Genomic DNA, 22,722 nt, shown 5'->3' with positions numbered 1-22,722 from the left:
TGTGAACTTTTCTTTAACACCCTAAAAAAGGGAAAACCCCAATTCCCCCCAAAATATCCCAGGGCGTTAAACCCCATGCTTCTTTGCATGCACATTGCATTTTTTTTTTTTATCGAAATTCTCCTTTCCGATCACTGATTTTTGCACCACCAACTATAATCTAGAACTAGAACTAGAGCTAGAATCAGATGACGGAAAAAATGGAGGTGACGGAGAAGGTGTGTGCAACAGAGGAAGTAATTCAGGCGTTGCTGGAATGTATGGTGGAGCCGTTGTTAGGGCACAGTTCTTGCAAATCAAAGAAAGTTCCGACACTTGATCAACAAAAATCCATGGCTAAACAGGTACTTATAGCCTTCCAATTACTGTTCATTCATTTGGTATGTTTTTATTTGATTAATTCAATTTGATCTTTTTTTTTCGCAATTGAATTCACTGAGTAAAATTAAAAGATTTCTCGATTAGAACTCCGTGTGAAGTTTCTATGCTTTAATAGAATGTGTATGGAATCTCTGAAGTTTTAGACTATTCGGTGTAATAGAAGGGATTGAAAGGAAAATGATAACAAGATAAACAGTGGAAATGAAGCAACATGTAGTAGTGAAAATTGAAGAATAAGATACTACCTGAATACCATCTAATACTACTTAATTTGGAAAAGATGAGAAGAGGAGACTGACCCACTGCCTCTCCCACATAAAAGTACGACAACACTCGTCTACCTTTCTACCCTTTATCGTCACCTCCATACCTTTCTGTCTAGAGTCATGTCCTCATGAGTTAAAGATGCATCATGTTTTGCTGTCTAATCACTTCTGCTAATTCTTTTTCGGTTGACCTCTACCTCTCCTTAGACCTGCTATAGGCAACCTCTCACACCTCCTCTTTCACATGCCCAAACCGTCTCACTCCCACTTCCCTCATCTTGTTCAACACAGAAGCCACTCCGACCTTGTCATGCATAATCTTATTCCTTATCGTATCTCTTCTAGTATGTCCATACATCAATTTGTTTGATAAAGTTATCACTTTAAGCTTCCAGGCCTTATCTTTTTATTACTTTTGAATATTTAATAAGTGCAGAAGTTTGCGAGTTTTAGAATATTACATGTGGTTTTAAATCTAAAGTTAAACAGGGGGATCCTCTTTCCCCATTTTTATTCATCTTAGCTATGGAAGGAATGAGTAACCTTATTAAAACAGCAAAGGGAAAGGGGTGGATCAAGGGGTTCCAAGCAGGAGAACTTTCTAGTTTGGAGATAACTCATCTACAATATGCAGATGACACATTGGTTTTCTGTGAAGCTGAGACAAAACAAATCCTGATTTTGATGGTTATTTTTGTCATTTTTGAAGCTGTCTCTGGTCTCCACATAAACTGGGGGAAAAGCTTCATCTATCCTATCAATAGTGTGCTTAATACAGAAGTTCTGGCCAGAACACTTGGAGGTAAGGTTGGGGAGCTTCCAACTACTTACCTAGGTATGCCTTTGGGAGCTAAAAGCAAGTCCAAAGGCATATGGAATGGGGTCTTGGAGAAATGGAAAAGAGACTCACCAACTGGAGGAGTCAGTACTTGCCCTTGGGAGGAAGATTGACTTTAATTAACAGTGTGATGGATGCATTACCCTCTTATATGATGTCAGTCTTTCCTATGCTTGCCAATGTATCTGATAGCATTGATGCTCTTAGAAGAAATTTCTTATGGCAAGGAAGTGAAGATAAGAAGAAGTTTCATCTTGTTAAATGGAAGGAACTGATTGTGAGTAAAAATACAGGAGGCCTAGGCATAAGAAATCTGAGGAAACAAAACCAGAGTCTAATGATGAAGTGGTTGTGGAAGTTTGCAAATGAAGATAACATGCTCTGGAAAGAGGTCATCACAGCAAAATATGGCATGGAAGATAAGTGGATGACTAAAATGATAAGTACTCCATATAAATGCACTGTATGGAGGGCAATCAGAAATCTATGGCCAGTGCTATATCACAGAACCAAGGTAGAAGTGGGAGATGGGTCAAAGACATCCTTCTGGGAGGATAAGTGGAATGGGTCTGTCCCTATGAAACAGTTGCATCCTGAATTGTTCATTTTATGCCAACATCAACAGGCCACTGTGGCTACAATGTGGACTGGACAAGGATGGAATTTGTTCTTAAGGAGGAACCTTCAGGATTGGGAGATAGACAAAGTGGCAGAATTTCAAGATTCAGTAGGCTCTTTCAGCAACCTCACCGAAAAGGACTTATTAGTTTGGCAGAATGACACCAAAGGTCAATTCTCAGTAAATTCAATTTATAAGGAACTCAACAAAAATGCTGGACAGGAGACGGAATGGCCATGGAAGAACATCTGGAAACCAAAAGTACCCTACAAAGTAAACTGCTTCATGTGGTTATTGACAAAAGAAGCGGTTTTGACTCATGAAAATCTAAAGAAAAGAGGCTATCAGTTGGCTTCTAGATGTACTTTATGTGAAGAATATGCTGAGACAATTAACCATCTTTTCTTGCATTGTACATGGACGGAACAATTATGGAGAATGTTCATCTGTCTAAAGGGGATAAGATGGGTGAAACCAGGGAGCATTAAAGGAGTTCTGAGCAGCTGGAATAGAGATGGCAATGCTTCTGACAAGGAGAAGAGATGGAAACTTGTCCCAACATGTATTTGGTGGACAATCTGGAAAGAGAGAAACAACAGGAGTTTTGAAAATTGGCAGAATAGCTTACCGAAGATCAAGATGGACTGCTTAACTCTTTTCTATTTTTGGTGTAAACAAGATATATTTAACTAGGACAGAAGACATCTTTAATGTGCTAGATTGTTTATAGGCAGCAGTTTAGACTAAGACTATTTTATTCTGTAAGCTGTAACATTTTTGATGGGGAACTACACTTTTGTTGTAGTATACCTGTGGATATATAGACTAAAGTTACCAGTTTCAAAAATAAATAAATCTAAAGTTAAACACGAACTTATCCATACACATTTTTCTTTTCATCTGTATACTCTAAACTTCTATATCTCATGCAATTGACTTTGGGGAAAGATCTTCTGTGATGGGGATGGGTGGATTCTATGTAAATGATTCTAGGGGAAGTGAGCTGCATTTTGATTGAATTTAGATTAATTAGTGAGCTAGCATACTCAAGCTTGGTATGGAAGTTGAGTAATAAAGGTTATGATATTTTTTGGTTAGTGAGAAACCTTCTTGCAAGCGCTATGGTATGTTTGTTATGTTCTACTTAATCCATTCTTCTACTGGCTGCTGATGTTGGCAGGTGGGTGCTGTTGTGTTGCTCTACAACTACTACTACAGGAAGCAACATCAAGATCAGAAAATAGAGTTTCTTAATTTTGCATCATTTTGCCAATTAGCTGTAGTTCTGAAACCAACTTTGATGACATATGTGAAATTAATGCATCGATCAGATTACACAGACGTGGACAATTTGGAAAGCCAACTTTCACTCACTGAGAAGGAAATTATGAGGGCATGTGATATATCTTCAACGCTGGATGCTGCAGAAGTTGTTCCGCTATCACAGAAATGGCCTACTTCCAAAGTTGCTGTATTCTTAGTTGATTCAAGGAGGGAGAATTGCTTGCTCATGCATAGTTCTATGACCTGTGCAGTTTGGTCCATTATTGAGAAACATCTTGATGTCTCTTCAAGTTATCTTTTTGATTCAAAGAGCATAAGCAAAAAGAAAAAAGCTAACATGTTTTCAACTGGTCTTCAGTATGCTGATGGATCATCGCTCCAAGATCTTGCGCTTTCCGCTGCCACAGAAGCAACAGGTATATGCTTAATGAGGAATCAAAATTCTAGAGTTTTAAGTTCTCAAAATTTGCCTTTGGAAGTGATTTTCTCCTTGCCCACCAAATTGGGTTTGAACTGATCTTTCCTGTGGTGCCTGCTTGTTCTATCAGTACTATGGAAATAGTTCTTTTGGTTTGTTTGTGCTTCCTATCAGTACTAAGCAAGTGGTTCTTGTGGTTTTGTTTGTGAGAAGTGATGTCCATTGTGGTTCATGTTGTGAAAAGATGTTTCATGCACCTGCCACTCAAGGCTATTATAACTACATTTTATTTCTTTTAATTACAATCTATATATATATATAAAGTAGAATATGAAAACGGTGATGTGGCACCTTTCAATGACCATCATTAGTATTTATCTATTTTGTCAAATTTTTAAGCTTTTATCTCATTTTTCTAAATTAAAAATAAAATATATTCATGATAGGAAAACACATTAAACCCCTACAACCCCTACAAGATTTAAAGAGACACGTTCTATAGATTACTTCAGCCTTGCATTTATCTTCTTTTAGTACGTTTCTTTTGACCTTTTGTCTTTCTTTTGATAACAAATTTAATAGGATTAAAAGAAATCACATTTATTTATGCATTTATATGAATCATTGTAACTTCTTTCATCACTTTACCATACTATAAATGAATGAATAAAATAGTGTTTGCAAACAAAATGTGCATGATTTCTCTCAAGAACACACAGCTACATATGCTCGATAATGTTTGCATATGAAATCATATATACATGCATACAAAGATGCAGAATATGGAGTGAATGTATGTATTTTGTTGTTTTCTTTATTTTCTATTTTAATATTTTTTCTTTTCTCTGTTGCATTTTTATTCGTGATGATATTACTAATACATGAAGATGGTAGTTAATTTTATGGATGATGTGAGTTTATTTTTTGCTTTTATTTTCAGGAAATTATACATTACATTGCAATCTTATTTTAACTAAAAAATCATTTTTAAGATATACCAGGATTGGTCAAAATTTGGTGAAGTTTCTAATTATTTGATTTTACCATTTATTTTCAAGTTTCGAATATGTATTTCTTTGTTACTATAGTTCTGATCCATTGAATCCGGATGGAACTTCCACTCAATCTCAAAATTCACCCCCTAAGAGTCAAATAGAATTAAACAAAAAAACCAATTAAATGTTTACCGTTCCTATTAATAGTGGACAAAGAGATGTTGAAGTTATCATGAAAAACTTTAATCCTTAGACAGTAGAATTTGTATTTGACATGTATAGTCTAGAAATGACTATTATGAAATTCAATTGATAATCTACTACCTAAATAGCAATTAATGCTTGGCCATATATATAATTAAAAAAAATATGAAGCCCGGTACATTACGTGTATAAGCAAAAAACCAAAAATACAAAAGCAACCATTTTACATAGAATAATATCTTCTTTACTTATGTATATGTCTTTTCCTAATATAACACACAAAGTATCTCGAGTCTCCACCATATAATGAAACTTAATCGCATATATTCAACTAATGCGAGGCTTCAATATTGCAGAATAATTTATTGTCAAATCTATATACAATAATAAAATTAGAAATATAAAAAGTGATGCGATAGCGAAATACAATTATTATTTTTCTCCTTTTGGGGGGGGGAGGTCTCATTTTCATTTCCCCCCGTTTATGTGCTATATTCAAAATATTAAAAAAAACACTCATCTAATCCTCTTGATTATATTAAAGCAATGTTAAGAAACTAAAAAGTCATTTCTTTAAAAAAATTAAATGTAAAACTTAATGGTCTTTATTTCATTATTCTTACAACCTTTTATCATCATAACACCTAAAATAATTAATGTCATATTCATGACATTATTTGTTATTTCATATTGTAGTCCTATAAATAGAGACAATAATGATCATATTAGCATTTTAATTTGTTATGTTTTCATTCATACTTTGGACTTGAAGAATAGGATGAAGGCTATTGAATGACGATTGACTTATGGGAGTAGATGTCGACCAGAGCTCGGAAGATTGTATATTGATTTCATATATATATATTTTTTTTTTTAATGATTATGATTGTAAAAATGACGTCGTATTATTTACTTTTTTTGTATGCTCTCTCTATAATTACTCTTCATTTTATATTTTATATGAATTTTTGATTATCGTAAGTCTATGATTTCTTTTCTTTCAAAATATAACTCATGATTTTGTTGAAAGGTTACTAACAAACCAAATATTCATAGATAGATAGAGATAGAGAGATACATATAGTAATATTTAATTTTAAAAGATGATATCTTATTATCTTTTATAACCGCGCGAAGTGCGGATAAGTTCACTAGTAACTACATAATACAAAGGAAGTTGAGGTGGTTTTATGAATCGTCACTGTCCATATTGTTCCAATTAAGTCCGTCTCAGTTCAATTTTATTTAAAAAAATGTTCCACTAGGACTAAAGGTCAAATTATTTTTTATGAATATATTGAATCTCCTTGACTTCTTCGTGTGTTTGCTCTTTTACATTTTTAATCTTAGTGAAAATTGTGGTTCTGCCACCCACAAAGACCTCAAGTTAATTTACAATAATAACTTAGTTGACAATCATTTTTTTTCTTGATATTTAATGATTTTTTTAATGTATAGGGGTCTGGGCAAAAGGTAATGAGTTCCCGTGAATCCATTGGTTGTGTTCTAGATCTGTCACTGCCCCCATGGGTCTCTATCTTTGAGTTATAAGAATCTTCCTTACATTTATTTTGTTTGTTTGAAAAATACTCTCAAGTTTGGTTTGATTTTTTCTGTAGCTAGCTGGATTGATCTGTAGTTATTTTTATTCCACTAGAATCAGTCATGATTAGTAACCATTTTCCGCCCTTTGATCTCTTTGAAGTAATTAACTCTGCTACTAGTATATTGATTAATATCCTATCTTTTAAGCAACCTTATATTCTTCACTTAGCCAAAGGCAGCTTCATATGTAATGTTGGAAATATTGCCATAATACTTCAGTTTATGTGCTGTAATATTTGTAGAATGACTAAATATTTCATGTAATTTGCATTTGAAACAGGCATCAATAGAAGTGATCTGGTTGTCCTAGAGAGCCACCTTGTATATTCCTTGGATAAAGAAAAAGCATCCGCGCGATTATATCTTGTACAATCCACTAAGTTGGTGAATGAAGGTTTTATGATTCCTATTCGCGACATCATTGAAAGGTTGGTTCATTTCTCTACATATTCAAGTGCATGCTTCAAGAAATTACGACAAAAACAATAATAAACTGGACCTTTAAAACCAAATACATCTCTTGTCAAATGTGAGTCTTGTTACCAATATTAATGCATAATATATAAATCTTTAATGTGCTCATAGGAGATCCAATTTTGCATTTTTTTATCAAGTAAAATTATTTTCATTCATAAACATGGTCAAACTAGGCGTATTCAAGTGATATACTAAAAGGTAAAGAATCTACAAAGTATGATTCTCTACAAATTCCATCCAATCGTCTATACAATAAGGAATTTTTTAATTACACCAAAAGAAAATGAAGAAACGGAGACTACTCCTCAACTGAGAGAAACTTGACTCTACACTTTCAAAAGCTCTCCTATTTCTCTCTCTCTCTCCACACTACCCATATTAACGCATGTGGAACCACGTTCTAAGCCCTTTATCTCCTCCTCCTTCTCCCACTTTTCTAGCTGAACATCAAATCTTCACAGTTTTTGACATCACCCAAAGAGTGGCAAACCACCTAAGCATATCTCACCATAGTTTCATGGTTTGCCACAATGAAGTAAAAGATGATCCAAATCCTCACCCGCATGTAACACCAACTGACGCAAGCAACTTTTCACTTTCTAAGATTATTTGCTATCAAGATCACCCCTTTATTGGCCAAGTGAAGAGACCGTCCTTCCTCAGCACCTTTGGAACCCATATTGCATTACATGGGACTTCAACCTCCTCCCTAAATAATAGTTTCTCATCGAAGTACTTCATGCTGACGCTCCATTGTTTCCCAAGCCCCACCGCAAAACATCGAGATTATCCATCGAATTGACTTGCCTATGCAATAAGGCTAACAATATTTGAAGCTCATTCACTGCCCAATCTTGAAAATCCTTTCTAAATCTCAAGTCCCAAAAAGTCTCTCCATCGTGTGTGCTCCTAATTTGTTGAATTGTAGCATCAAATCTTTAATTCCAACGCCTCTCATTTTGTAGGAGTTGTGACAGGCTTCCACCGCACCAAGTGAAATTTTCTTGCCCCATTCGCTGCATCCCAAAGAAATCTCGTCTGAATCTTTTCCAGCTTTTTAGTGACCACAGTTGGAGCCTGAAACAAAGACATGTTGTTAGTGGGGATGCTCGATAATGTGCTCTTTATAAGCACTTTGTTCTGCTTTTCGATATTTATCTTTTCTGCCACCCTGCTAGTCTCTTTTCAACCCTCTGAAAACCCGGTTTTCACACCGCATGATCCTTGTTCGAAGTACCTAACGATACTCCCAGGTATGTAGTCGGAAGAGTCCCAGCCCTACAATCCAATACTCGAGCAAGCAATCCAAGGTCATTCACCTCTCGAACAGGAACAATCTCACACTTCCTCAAATTAATTTTATCAAGCATGGTGACAACGAATGAGGCATTCATACTTTTTTTGAATTCACCTCTATCTTGGAACTCAACAATAGTATTCATCACATCATTTTGCACTTGTATGAGCATAATTCAATTATGTTGATCTATTGATGTGTTAAGTAGCCTGATAAGTGCATTTCATGGATGAAGGATCAAATTTTATAAGGAATTGATCTTTCCTTAGTTTATTTCATAATCTGTTAGAAAAGCTGAATTTTGCATTGCATAAATGAATATTGCTTTAAGTTTTATTTTTAGTACTATAAATATTGCTCCAATGTCGACCAATGGCTGATTTTCCCTTGAATCTGCTTCTGGAGTAGCTTGCAGGGTCCTTTAATCAAGAAAAATTCATGTGAATGGTCGGTTGCTCCAGCTGTTGAGTATTTTCACTTGCTTCCCTACCGAGAGATTTTGTCGAATTGGCATTCTAGGTAGAAGTTGCATCTGGTTTCTTTTGTTATTTCTTTTCCTTTTTTTATTGCAAAATGTTTAGTCGAACATTGCCCTCTAGTCTCTGCAGCGAAAATGCTTTTTATTCTCAATTTAATATGCTCCATCATACCTGTTTTCCTTCCAGTAGAAACTATCCTATGATTTTTCTTTCTCTGACGGGATTTTCACAAACTTGATAATATTTCTATTATGGTGGCATCGGAAGTGTCTTCCTGTGCTTTGTATATAGAGGCTGCAGAGGCTTTGCTTGTAATAAGCGTATAGTCTTCCAGTCAGAAGTGGTATTTTTGGCCTTGTTCTTTGCTTGGGCCCTTTTCCCTGGGGCGTTGTAATAATTATGTATTGCTTCATTTGGGCCCAAATTAGTTGGACCTTTTGCTCCTGAAACACTAGCTTCATTGTGCCTGCTTACTTTTGCCTTTGAAGTACAGCAGAAGCACGTGGGTGGTCAGATAATTTCTTGTTTATTTCCTAGATATCTAGTTTCTGCTCTTTCAAAAGGATCGTGAGGAGGATATTAAGCATAGTTCCTTTTTTGTTGTAAATGGTGTTCTCATCACAGGGAGCGGTTGTCAAGTGGCTTGCAAGATCTACATGTAGAAGTGGTAGCTGCCCATGCATATGATGTACACGTTGGAGGTAGCTCCAGCGAGAAAGAAGTAAATCAGGTGAAAACTAACTCCTACAGTAACTACACTATAAGGAATTCCAAGAGATGCACCTTTTTCAAAGAAAGCTGGTGATAAATGACTTGTTTATCCAATTGGCTTGGTGGTCCTCATCAAGTATGTGTGAACGACTGATGTGATTATCATTTAGGCAAGAGATAAAATCGTAACAATTTTTTCAGCATTTATTATCACCAAATGAATCCTATAGTGCCTTATATGCTCTTTTCTGTTTAATGTAGTACATGTGGAACTTTCTTCAATTATTTTCCCATCTCATAGTAATATTTTATCATATTTATTTGTTTATTTATGGTGGAATGGAGTAAGAGGGTGAATGATAGGATTATGGCTATTAAACTAGCTGTGGGAGGTCTGACTTTTGACATAGTGCATCAGGGTTTCGACGACGAGTTCAAGAAGTGGTTTTGGGAGGATCTGGATGAGGTTGTGAGAGGTATCCCACACATCAAGAAGACATTTATGGGAGGTGATTTTAATGGTCATATAGGGAGCACTTGAGGGGTTACGATGATGTGCATGGCGGTTTCTACTTTGGGGATAGGAACGAGGGGGTTATTGCACAAAGGTTGTTGACTTTGTCATTTCTAACTCGAGTTTTCAGAAGAGGAACACTTGGTGACCTACCGTAGTGCGGTGGCTAAGACCCAAATAGACTACCTACTTCTTAAGAGGAGAGATAGAAGCTTATGTAAGGACTACAAGATTATCCCGAGCGAGAATCTAACAACCCAACATAAGAATTTGTTTAGATATTTAGAGTAAGAGGAAGAAGAGGGTTGTAAATGTGGAGGCTTGACAATGCCAAAGCTTTGGAGTTGGGAGAAGTTGATAGCTATGTGAGCTTGGGGGAGTAGCGGCCAGAAATAGTATGTGCACTAGGACAACTAACTGCATCAGATAAGCAATAGCTTCTTGATATTTATGCGACTGTAAAAAGGAGTCGACTACAGTTTCCTAAAGACAAGACACAAGTTTTTAGACAGTGAGACATTTACAAACATAACCCGTGTTAGGTTGCTTAAGTTTACTTTTAAACTATGTGTCGCTGAAGTATCAAAAAACAAGAAAAGTGTCATCCTAAATATTATATTGCTATATTAGAAGAGCTACATAGAAAACAAATTACACCAATTCAATTGATTATGTATAACTTACAAAATGTTGTAGTTTCCTTCAAAAATTTCAATTATTCATTACTTACATATGGTTTTAAAGTTCAATTGAAATGAAGCATATGTGCAACACACATGTTGCACATGTCTAGAGACTAGTAATAAATAAAACTAGGAGGAAAAAGAAGCATATAAGATGCTCCAAACTTCTAAAAAAGAAAGACAATGCTCACTTGGGCATATGTGCAGATCTCTTCACATGCCCAAACATCAAATTTCCTCTGTTTGTCCACCACGAAGTCTAGTCCCCCACCTTATCTTGAAAAATAATTGAATTCATGATAACTATTCATTTTAAGTTAAAGGCCTCTTGTTTGATTAAATGACTGGACTATGCCATGTCATGCTTTTCTTAATAAAAATTGAGGCCATTTTTGAACCATAAGGTGAAAGGAGGGAATTTTTGTTACGCGAAGGACATTTTTTATCCTTTTTCACATGACGTGTTTAAGACCACAAGATTAAAGTGCATTTGGTACATTCTACATATCTGTAGTTCAAATGTAGTTCAAATCACATGATTCAATAGTCCTCTTTACTTTTTTAAACTTTGTGCCAAGTCAAAATGGACAAACAAATTGAAATGGAGGAAGTAATAATTTCTGAGTAATAACTTTGAATTACCTGCAAGTTTTGTTATCACATCATGCTTTCAGAGTCAATTTTATGGACGAAAATGTTTGTGAGTATTCAATATTCAAGCATGTTGACAGGAGAATGTGGCTCCACCCATGATTAAGTCATGCATTACTGATTACGATGATGAAAAGATTGTTGAAGCGAAAAGAAGAAGAGTTATGCAAGGAGTCTCTGCAGTAGGCCTGTCTCAGTTGGGTTCCCAACAATCTGAGGATGGAGTAACCACTTTGGCTTCAAAGGAATATGCAATATCACAATCTGCCTTGACTGTTCTTCGCTGGAAAAGAGAGAAACTGGTAACTGCCTCTGATATTGCTATTCTTCCTACGTCTTCCTAGGTGCATGCCATTTCTAGTTTCCATGTTGACAATCTTTGATTCTATGGTTAATAAATATGGCTTCTCGTTTCACTTTTGGAAAAATTGTTAATGTTGGATCAGAATTTGCAAATGAAACTTTGGGTATTACATTTTCTGGACCTCCTAAAAAGAGAATTTTCACTAGTTGATCTGACAAGTGACTAACATCCTATTCCCTTTCGATGATTTTTTTCCCCAATTTTCCTTGACGAACTCTGGACTCGTTTTCAAGAATGTTCCCTTCATCTCACGACCACCAAGATAGGCATAGTAATTCGATCTTTTAATCACCCATTTTTTGAAAACCATTTTTAGGGGCTTCCGCCTTACACTCGGAGGATTGGATTGCCTGAATCACGAGTCTTACGATCACCTCATATTGATAAAAAGTCGAGAGAACAATTTTTTATGAAAATCTTATTCAAAGGCGAGCAGCCCTTAAACAAAAAGGCCCCGCCTCCTTTGAGCCTACTGGCCCTTCTCCTATACCTGGTTACTTCTCGCTCATTTAAGTATACTTCGTTTCCCAGGACGTGCAACTCCTTTCTTCCTTCTAATTGATAAGAAAACTGTTTTTCTTTTCCCTCTGGTTTAGATTTTATTTTAGTAGTTATTTGTTTCCTGCATGAAGCATCTGTTAACCAACTGGAGGAATCGACTGAAAATTCCTCCTGTTGGTTATCCTGAGTTAGGATAACATCTTTGAGGGTTGCCCATGAGAAGCATTTGACTTTGGTTGGGATTTTGGTCTCTTAAATTAGTTTCCAAGACCATTGATCTATCGTTCCATTTGATGTGCACAGCCTACTATATCCTTCCTTCACAGTTTGGATTCCTTTTTCAGAGCTACTCCATCTTAAGCTATCTGGGACCGGAGGATTCATTGAAACTCCTTCAAGTACTTTAATAAATCAGTAAGCTCATTTAGTTTCCAGTCCTATATGTTCCTCCTGAAGTGAGGGACCCATATTTCACCTACTCTGTTTTGTGCCACTGAAGAGTCTGGGTCAGAAGCCAAGTGATAGAGGTTAGAATGGGAGGTTCTGAGGTTTGATTGTTAAGCCACCTGTCCTTCCAGAATTTTGACTGTGTTGCCATTTCCAGTCCTGAAGGACACCTCTTGAAAGAATTCATCTTTCAGGTTGTTATCATACTTCCAAGGTCCAACTCCATGTGGAGCTCTATTCTGTTTTGTGTTCCTTTTGTCCTGACTCCCGTATTTGGCAGTCACAACCTCTTTCCATAAGCTTGCTGGTTCTTGAGCATACCTCCACCACCATTTCATTAGCGGACTCTTGTTGTGCTTCTACAAATCTCTAATTCCCAGTACTCCCTGTTGCTTTGGCATAATCACATTTTACCACTTCACTAGATGGATCTTTTGGCCTTCATTGTTCCCCTTCCATAGGTCCATAGGAAGGGCCTTCTGATTTGTCTAGTTGTTTCTGCACCTTGAACAGTGACATGATGTAGGTGGGAATACTGTCAAAAAAAGACATTGCATCGTCCAATTTGCCAGCCTTTTCTCATTTTTTCTCAGTAACTTCATTCCAGACATGTACTGCTTTGAACTTTGCACTTACAGAAAGAACCAGGTAAGTTGTTGGAAATGAGCCAATGCCACAACCCATAATGGTAGCTGTTTCACTCCCACTTTTCTGTTTCTTATGTGTTTCTATTTTTGCGTGCTGTATATGATAGGGGTGTTGTTGTTCCTGTTCATGCTCAGATTGGACATGGAAGACCATCTGTGTGAAGGTTTAAGGAAGTCCACATTTTTAGTTTTCTCGATATGGTGATAGAAATGGTAGAAAACTGTGGATTATGATTTAGGTCCCTAATGTGCTGTCAAATTTTGAGATATTCACTTTCTTTCTATATTACTTTCAGCATTATCAGCTACGCATTTTGGAAGATGAGATTGCTTTGTGCAATAAAACTATTCAGACAGAATTAAATGGTACGATCTTTTTTCCATTGCTAGCGTGTTTCATCTGAATCAATGAATATTAGATTCTTTCCTGAAAGTTAGATTTTTATTAGGCAGGAAGTTCGTTTGTTTCCTTTAAGGCATTACATAGATTGATGTGAATGCAAAGCAACAAACTGCCAGTTGAAGGTTCCATGTATCATCAGTTTTTTTCTTTTTCTTTTTTTGTTCTCATATATTCTTGTATTGCTATCTATCTTGTTATTTACAACTTGAAAAAATCAGAAATGAAACTTCCCTTCTCGTGTTTGTTTTCCTGTTTGCTCTTCTTCAAGGATCATATTGTTCCTTACGAGTTGGTAAGGGTTTGTTTTTCTTGTTTTCCTGCCATGACAGTAGTATTTTGTTCTTCAAAGGTGGAAAGAAAATTTGATTATTCCTCAACTAGTTATCTTCAATCAAACACCTTCTCTGTTCCTTTTAGAGACGCAGGCCCAACATGGATCTAAAAGTTGCATTTTTGATAAGTTTCAAAATTTAATGAGATAAATCGAGACCTATTTGTTTCTTAAAAAAATGATAAATAACGAAAGGAGTATCTTTTATTAGAAATAGCTGACATTTTTGTGTCACTTTAATTGGAACTGAGAAAAAGAATGGGCAGAAACTATTCTGGTACCTTTTCTCTTATGACAGGTGACATTATCTGTTGCTAATATTTGATGTTTCAATACCCATTATGATACTTTATGTCAGCCTTTGGGAGACTTTTCAGTTGAATAGCATCAGTTTAATCCAATTGGACTGGGAACTGTCAGCATGATTTCCTTCTTAATATGTACGCAGGGGGTGAAAATGAAGCTCTTATAGATGGCTGTAATGACATGTGTATAGAAGACGAAGACAGTACCAATCAACTGGTAGAAGACTCATGTACTATTCAATATAGCAATGGAAAAAGATTGTCCGAGGCTATTCTTACTTTGCAAAACCAATGTCAGGCAAGATGAGGCATCCAAATTTGACACATTATTTTTTTTCGCTTTTCTTATTTTCTGTCTGTCTTGTTTTTTCTTCTTGAGAATGGTAACCGTTAATCTCTATAGCCACATGTATACTACATCAGAATATGTTGTCCCCCTTCAAAAGTATTACAACTTACAACTAGATCACCTATTTGTTGCTTTTCCTACAAATACTCTAGAACATCAAAGTAATCTTCTATTTGAGCTAACAGTTCCTGTTTACACCAAAAGTAATAAAGAGCTAAGCAATTCATCTTGAACCTCTGCAAATTGCTCTGCTTGTCCTCAAAACATCTTTGATTTATTTCTCTCCATACTGTCCACCAAATACATGCTGGGACAATTCCATATCTTCTCCTTTTTGGTGCATTGCCATCACCGTTCCAGCAATTTAGAACTCCTTTTATGCTCCCTGGTTTCACCTACCTAATCTTTCTCAGGCGGATGAACATCTTCCATAGCTGATCTGTCACTTGCATGTAAAAAAAGATGGTTAAGTCTTAGCTTGCTCCCCACATAAGAAGCATCTAGAGCATAGGTAAAAACCTCTTTTGTTCAGGTTCTCATGGGTCTATGCTGCTTCCTTTGCCAAAAGTCAGGTAAAATAGTTCACTTTATAAGGAACTTTTGTTTTCTAAATCGTCTTCCATGACCAACTTTCCTACTTAAGATTTGATGAGTTTAGGTCCTTATATGCTGAACTAACAGAGAAGAACAGCCCTTTGATATCCTTCTGCCATACCATAGTATCCCTTTCCCCAGATAAGCTATTGAAAGGTGAAAACTGGCGTTGTAGAAGGCTGCTATTCTTTCCATTTCGCGATCATTCAAATGTCTTCTGTTTGTCCTCTGTTATTGGAAATTTTCTTCATGTTTGATATTTCTAAGATTTCCTTCAATATACATAGGAAGTCATTGTTGAGACACATATTGGACATGCTTGTTTTATTGAACTAAGAAAGATGAAGTACTAGTTTTGATTTGGATGCATTTGTTCCTTGTATAAAATTTTGTATTGGGTTACCGTATGGCATAGTGAAAACTTTCAACTGGTTATTTCTTCCTGAAATCAATTCACTGTTTTACATGTAAAATTTTGGGCTAGCTGCGTTTGCTAAACTAGTTCAGCTGTCAATACGCGACTCATGACTTGAAAAGAAGACGGCAGTATTTTCCAGTATGTCAATGTGATTTTTGGTATCAGAATAGTTTGTATTATTCATCGGTAGAGTATACAATTTATTTAAGAAAACAAATCAATTAAAAGAGGAAACTTAATTCCTTAATTTTAGATGATCCAAGAGTTGAGCGATAATTCTGATCTAATTCCTAAGAATCTGAAATCTTCCTAACTTATTTGGTCCAGTTTGATATCTTTAGTTCCTCCTCCATTTTCTTAAGCCAAATCATCTCATAGATTCCAGGATCAACCTTATGCTTGGTGTCCAAATTATATTTAGGTTTTGGTTTTCAAACTAAATGAACAGCTCATGTGTGGCTAGGGTTATCCCAAGGCTGTAAACCCCTCCAAATCGACCACTCTGACATTATTTGGTGCTAGTTTTTGACCATAGCTTAATTTAAGTGTATCTATGAACTTGAGGGGATCAGCAGACTGAGAAAGTCAAGTGGAATGTATTTATATTTGATTATTGAAGATTTTATTGATGAGGGACAGCACCAATACAATACTAGTGTATGCCAAGGTTAATAAGAGTGCAAGAAACTGAGTCACTTTGCTAAACATGTAGGAAACTGAGGAAGTCAAGTGAAGTATATTCATATTAATCTACGCCGAAAATCTATCCAAAAGATATATTTGTATAATGTTTATTTACAAATATAGTATTTGGTTATATTAGTTGTCTACAAATACATGAAAAGATGAATGTGATTCTCCCACAAATGCTTTAGAAATGATGTAGTTTCACATTCCTGTTGTGAATTACTTATCCTAAAAGTATTAGTGTCTTTTCTTCTTTGTTCCAATTTTTACTTGCTGGATAATTGTAACATGCATGCATTTATGTTTGAATTCTCTGTCCGCAGCAACTGGATCAATTGTGCTGCAGGAATAATTGGGTATTGCCAACATATCAAGTCTTTCCACTTGAGGGTAAGATGTTAAAACTTTCCCATGTACCTCAAAAGTCTATATATTTTATATCAATTAGGATACATGCTATTGTGCTATTGATGGAAATGATTGGACATTTGATGAGATCTAGCCTAGGAAAAAATCTATTCTAAACTTTTGACCATTTTCCATCCAACTTTTTTTGTATTTGTTTGATTTTGATGAATCAATGGATCTTGGGTGTAACTCAACCTCAATAGCGCTCATGAGGGAATGATTGCTCATGACCTTGTAAGGAGACCACAACTCATTCCCTTAACCAATGTTGGACTTAACACACCCCTATACACCTAGTACTGGACAACTGGAGCATGGAGAATATAAGGCGTCAAGAAAATAGTCTATCCTTGTGGGGACACTCTTTTTTCTTGGTGAGAAATTAGAAGGGGAAGAGAAGAGAATTTGGAAATTAATGTCTTGATTATTCCCTCAAGCTAATGGGATTAAATAGTGGTTACAAAAAATGTATTAAGGTAAGAAACTGATAAAAATATTACACTATCTCCTGATTGCCTAATTATGAGGATTTGGCGATTCAACCCACACTATCTAATCATACAATATTTAACACTATATTGCTTTCATGGTGGGATATGCGAGTAGGAAAACAAAGGGAGGGATGCTCTGTCAGGGAGACGCTATTGTTCCTTTACCATCTTGCAGTTGATTAAGGGGCTGTATTACAGGCAATGTAGTTATCAATTGCCAAATGGTATAGCCGCTCCACTAGAAGGCTTGTCGTAGACTTGGTTAAACCTCTTAACTTTTAGTGTTTTTTCTTTCCTATTGTCGTCTCAATTAACCGAGCACTCCAATTCTAAAATGTGTTGCAAAGTTGAGCTAATCGTTGTCAGTGTTTACCCCTGTTAAGGTGGATTTCTTGCCAAGGTCATTGTAAAAGCTGCAGATTCAAAAGTTATCAGTAAAAGCAAGATCTGTGAGAGTCCGCGCAAAGCAAGGGAATCCGCTGCTGCACACATGATTTCAAGCTTTCAAAAGTGAGCGTCCGCGTGAGTCTGCTGCTGAAAACATGAATGCAAGAGTAGCTCCGTGGTAGTTCAGAATCCATAGCTTTGCATGGCTATGGCTCTTTGCAAGTTGTACCAAAGATCGAATCTGTCCCAACATTTTCCCGTGTAAACTCGACATGTACTCATAAGTTAAAATATGTAAGCATGTGTGTGTTAACTTATCGATTCTAGTTATGAAGAAATACCAGCTGTTGTCGACTCTAAGATATATGCTTGTCGATAATGCTCAGCACCAAATAGATAATGGCGCCTATAAGTTGTTGTCTGGCTATCTACGTAGTATGTCAACGATGCCTAAACAAAGGATCAGGGTAGATAAACAGGGCATGAGAGATAACGAAGCCAATTTCTTTCAAATTTCAACTCTGTCCCAACAAAGAAAGAAAAAATTGCAATATTATAGATCGGGTTAAAAGTAGCAAATTTGAATTTTTCCTTTGTATTGAGCAGTGGGAGTTAATTCCTTTTCTGTAGTAAACATCTAAAGTGAATGTATTTTACAGCAGTTTCCATATTTTGGTAAATTGTTGATGATTTTTGAAAGCTATGGTCTATTGATCTCTATAACAAAATTTTTACGGTAAGAACCCACCTTTATTGCAACATAAGAAACCACTTATTAAAAAATCATCAATTTTTCATGTTATATCATGTAGCATATTTTGTATAACAATATACCCTATTAAAAACTAAAATTTATCTGAACAAACTTTGCCGTTGTGGGTGTACTTCAAAATTGCAAGTGTCATCATACTAGTATATATGTTTAATGACATTTCATTTTGGAATGAGATATTTCCCGTTACTCCCTCCGGATTTATATGGAAGATTTGATCTTTGCTCACTACATTTTTCAAAAACATTAACTCAATATTAATAAATTGACATGATAGAAAAAGAAAAATTGTCTTTCCTTGAATTGTCAAAAAAATGACTAGTAAAAATAGACATCAAATTAGACAGTATTTGACAAGTATATCCGAACAGAGGAAGTAATTAACATCTCTGATTTAAACTTAAATTTGAGCGGACACTTATACCATACGAAGACCACTAAACCAAATTAAAGTGAAATTGACGCTTTCTGCTCCAATTTCACAATCAACTGGAAAGAAAAACTACACTTTTTTTTAATCCAATATCAATCAAATTCAAAATCTAATGACATAACACACAACACATGTTCCATAGACAAAACTTCTACGTCTGATCCAAGTCACAAGTACTAAGGGTTTGCTTCTTCTCCCCAATATCTCATTGTGTTATGTCTGCTAAACATTTTGGCGCTCTCTTTTATGCTACACGGTGTGTGAACATACATGGCCTCTCATAGCATTTTCATAACAGAATCTGAGAGGGTAATGACAGCAGGACTTAGGACTCCAACCCAAGGATAATTTCCATCTCTTGTATCCCTTTGAACACTGCAAGGACCTTTACATGAGAGAGATTGAATGAGCAGTACTAAGAATGGGGCGGTGATAGGGTACTGTCGCAGCCAGAGAAGATGACAACCAAGGTTGTGGTGATATGAGGGTTTCTGTGACTTGGGGGGAGGGGAAACGAGTAGGGGTGGAATCTGGCAAGAGAGGAAATAAAGCATGGTTGAGCAACTACTTGGTGTGGTATTGTGATAAAGAACCTCAAATACCAAAAAGACAAAAACCAAGGGATCGGGAGTCGAACACGAGCTGGAAACAAGAGAACCATAAAACACATAGGCAAATGTTTTAGTAGAAAACAGTATCAAACACATTCTTCCTCTTTATCCTATATAAGTATATTTTCAAGTCTTAAACACAATCTTTTTTATATCCAAAGTCTAACACAATCTTTTTTTCAGAATGAAATCTAGCACAATCTTAGCAGCAGTAGCACATGAAATTCAGACACCAACAATTGTCGATAAAAACTGCCATCAGAAGGGGTGAAACTCAGAATCATTTCAAAGTCCCATCCTTTGCTTATCCAAGGCATGAAACTCAAAGCCCTTGCGCAATTACCCAAACATCATATGGCAGTACAAATAGCTCGAAACAAAGAGAACCAAAAACATATAGACAGTAGGGAAATATGCAGGTAAAGAGAAAGAAAGATAGTATTTTTTTCCTCCAAAGTGTCATTGAGCTCCTCCAATGAACAGAGAATCAAAATTACTCTTCTTAACACTTAACGTTTTAGTATATATAGAGAGAATTATCCAAGTCTAACACAACCTTAGCAGCACTAGCACATAAAATTCAGACACTTGACAACAATCATTGATAAAAACTGCCATCAGAAGGGGTGAAAACTCAGTATCATTTCAAAGTTCCATCCTTTAGATATTAATGGCATGGAACTCAAAGCCCTTGCGCAATTACCCAAACATCATGTGGCAGTACAAAGAGCAGGATCTGAGACAACCAAAAACATATAGACAATATGGAAATATGGAGGTCAATATAGTGAAAGAAAAGATGATATTTTTTTCCTCCAAAATGACAATCAGCTCCTCCATAAAACAGCAAATCAAAACTAGTCTTCTTATTACTTAGCATATATAGATATAGATAAGCAGTCTTGACAACAATCATTAATAAAAAAATGCCATCAGAAGGGGTGGAACTCAGGATCATTTCAAAGTTCCATCCATTGCTTATCAACAGTATGGAACTCAAAGCCCTTGCGCAATTACCCAAACATCATATGGCAGTACAAAGAGCTGGAAACGAGACAGCCAGAAGCATTTAAACAACAGGGAAAATTCAGCTACTTGGTGTCTCGAGTCCTTCCACAGATACTTCACAAAGCATATACATACACATGCGATTAATAACTGGCAGAGTTTTATTCATGAGAACCACAATTAATTTCTATCAACTAGCTGGAGCTTGCCATCAAGAGCACACTCTTCAATACAGTAACACAAGTAAAAGGATCTAAACACGGAGAAAACACATTCTATCATCTGTATAAATCTGTCAACACATACATGGACAAAATAAGTAATGAAACAATCATATCAAGATTCAGTTTCTTTCAACCTTATTCAAGAGAAAATCTCCTCTAAACCTAGTTTCAGAATATATATTCAATAAAATTGTTAAAATATATCTAGAAAGCATGAAACTTTCATGCCAAATTACATTACTGGGCAGTGCGAGAACACAATTTCTCATGNCAGAGTTTTATTCATGAGAACCACAATAATTTCCATCAACTAGCTGGAGCTTGCCATCAAGAGCACACTCTTCAATACAGTAACACAAGAAAAAGGATCTAAACACGGAGAAAACACATTCTATCATCAGTATAAACCTGTCAACACATACATGGACAAAATAAGTAATGAAACAATCATATCAAGATTCAGTTTCTTTCAACCTTATTCAAGAGAAAATCTCCTCTAAACCTAGTTTCAGAATATATATTCAATAAAATTGTTAAAATATATCTAGAAAGCATGAAACTTTCATGCCAAATTACATTACTGGGCAGTGCGAGAACACAATTTCTCATGGTATTATCAAAATTTTTTAAACAAATAACAGCTACCAAGATTGAGGTCATAAATCCAAAAGCAAACCAGCACAAATCTTAGATCGGTACATATCGTTTTAGCGCCTGTTTTCCAGTCACCCCCAAGCCAACAACGACGCCGCCAATAACTCCAGCCACGGCAGCTGACCTTAGCCCCGAAGCCGCCCTGTAGAACGCACCAGTCCCCAAGCCAGCAACCACGCTGTTGATAACATCATCCGTATCCCTAATAGCAACCATTCCACTCTCCATCCCAGCATAAAGCAACCCAATAACACCAGCTCGATTTCCAAACTTCCGGCCTGTATGACCCGACGCATTCAGGATTCTATTGATCCTGAGCTTCGTAGTATCACCTGGCTCTGAAGCTTTCACACCTTCAACAAATCCTTTACCGGCACCGACAACAGCACCAGAGAGATAACCGATACCAGTGTAGTAAGTTAAATTCTCTCCCCATGATCTACGCTGAGCAACAGATTCTTCCTGAAACAGAAACTCAGGCGAGGTAGGAAGCTTGTAAAGTGTTTTGATTGGAACTTGTAGGTCTTGGTAAGGGTTATAGAGCCGGCGATTCTTTCCGTCGTCGTTGTCTCCGGTGTGATTAGGTGATTGGTGTTGTTGATACGCCATGGGCTCCTTCCTGGTTTGTTCTAGGGTTTTGAGCTAGGGTTTTGCTATTTTCCCGATCGCAGAGAACCCAAGAGGAGAAAAAATTGGTTCCTTTTTTCTTGTATATTATTACACTATTCCAGAATGTGGCTGCGTTTAATTATTAATAAAAATCGGACCGGTTTAGGTCGGCGTGTTAATTCGAGAGTTTGGTGAACCGGTTCATATAACTTGGACTTTGACCGGTTCAATTTTAGTGACTAGTCGATTTTCGAATCCCACCTCTGATATCAGGGTGAGTTTTTGACATCTAGAAGATTACATCTAAATGAAAGATGTTGCCACATATAATGATTAATGCATCATGTTTAATATAATTCAAGATGGAATTGATGCAATATAAATCTAAATATTTTAATTTGTCTTCTTAATATATATAACAATCTTTGAATGGATTTGAATTCTGTTAGTTGAACGATCAAAAACATAAATATTACTTAATACTTAATTCAGGTCATCTTCATTGAATATCATAGGAACTAAAACGGGAATAATGTGATAACATAGGAAACAAAAAAGTTTTTTTTTTCCCTTGAAATTATTTCATTTTTAAGTTTTCTCTTTTATGTTTTGTTAGTTGAAAACAAAAAGTGGCCAAACATAACTTGGATTTACCAA

General features: G+C 36.0%; 3 protein-coding genes across 4 annotated transcripts in view; 2 read left to right on the top strand and 1 right to left on the bottom strand.

The window, feature by feature from the left end:
* The window catches only part of LOC125859714 (protein phosphatase 2C 16-like), a 96,287-nt gene that overhangs the window by 61,602 nt on the left and 11,963 nt on the right, over positions 1 to 22,722 (top strand). The gene's annotated exons all lie outside the window — the stretch shown is intronic.
* On the top strand, positions 46 to 18,114 carry LOC125859713 (uncharacterized). Its single transcript, XM_049539513.1, has 10 exons — positions 46 to 344; positions 3,285 to 3,804; positions 6,891 to 7,038; positions 8,793 to 8,903; positions 9,488 to 9,593; positions 11,503 to 11,724; positions 13,678 to 13,747; positions 14,564 to 14,718; positions 16,792 to 16,858; positions 17,751 to 18,114. The coding sequence occupies exons 1-10, from the start codon at positions 189 to 191 to the stop codon at positions 17,879 to 17,881; spliced, it is 1,686 nt and encodes a 561-aa protein (XP_049395470.1). The 5' UTR covers positions 46 to 188; the 3' UTR covers positions 17,882 to 18,114.
* Positions 21,295 to 22,184, bottom strand: LOC125859722 (mitochondrial import inner membrane translocase subunit TIM23-1-like). Its single transcript, XM_049539529.1, has one exon. The coding sequence runs from the start codon at positions 22,063 to 22,065 to the stop codon at positions 21,490 to 21,492; it is 576 nt and encodes a 191-aa protein (XP_049395486.1). The 5' UTR covers positions 22,066 to 22,184; the 3' UTR covers positions 21,295 to 21,489.

The sequence above is a fragment of the Solanum stenotomum genome, chromosome 3 (genome assembly GCF_019186545.1).
Source record: "Solanum stenotomum isolate F172 chromosome 3, ASM1918654v1, whole genome shotgun sequence".
NCBI lineage: Eukaryota > Viridiplantae > Streptophyta > Magnoliopsida > Solanales > Solanaceae > Solanum > Solanum stenotomum.
This window is presented reverse-complemented; position numbering and strand designations above follow the sequence as displayed.

Excerpts from the sequence above, each read along its gene's own strand:
- LOC125859713 (XM_049539513.1), top strand. The coding sequence starts at position 189 with ATGACGGAAAAAATGGAGGTGACGGAGAAGGTGTGTGCAACAGAGGAA. Across the intron at positions 8,904-9,487 it reads TTGTCGAATTGGCATTCTAG|GGAGCGGTTGTCAAGTGGCT; the intron begins GTAGAAGTTGCA and ends TTCTCATCACAG. Across the intron at positions 14,719-16,791 it reads CTTTGCAAAACCAATGTCAG|CAACTGGATCAATTGTGCTG; the intron begins GCAAGATGAGGC and ends CTCTGTCCGCAG.
- LOC125859722 (XM_049539529.1), bottom strand. The coding sequence starts at position 22,065 with ATGGCGTATCAACAACACCAATCACCTAATCACACCGGAGACAACGAC.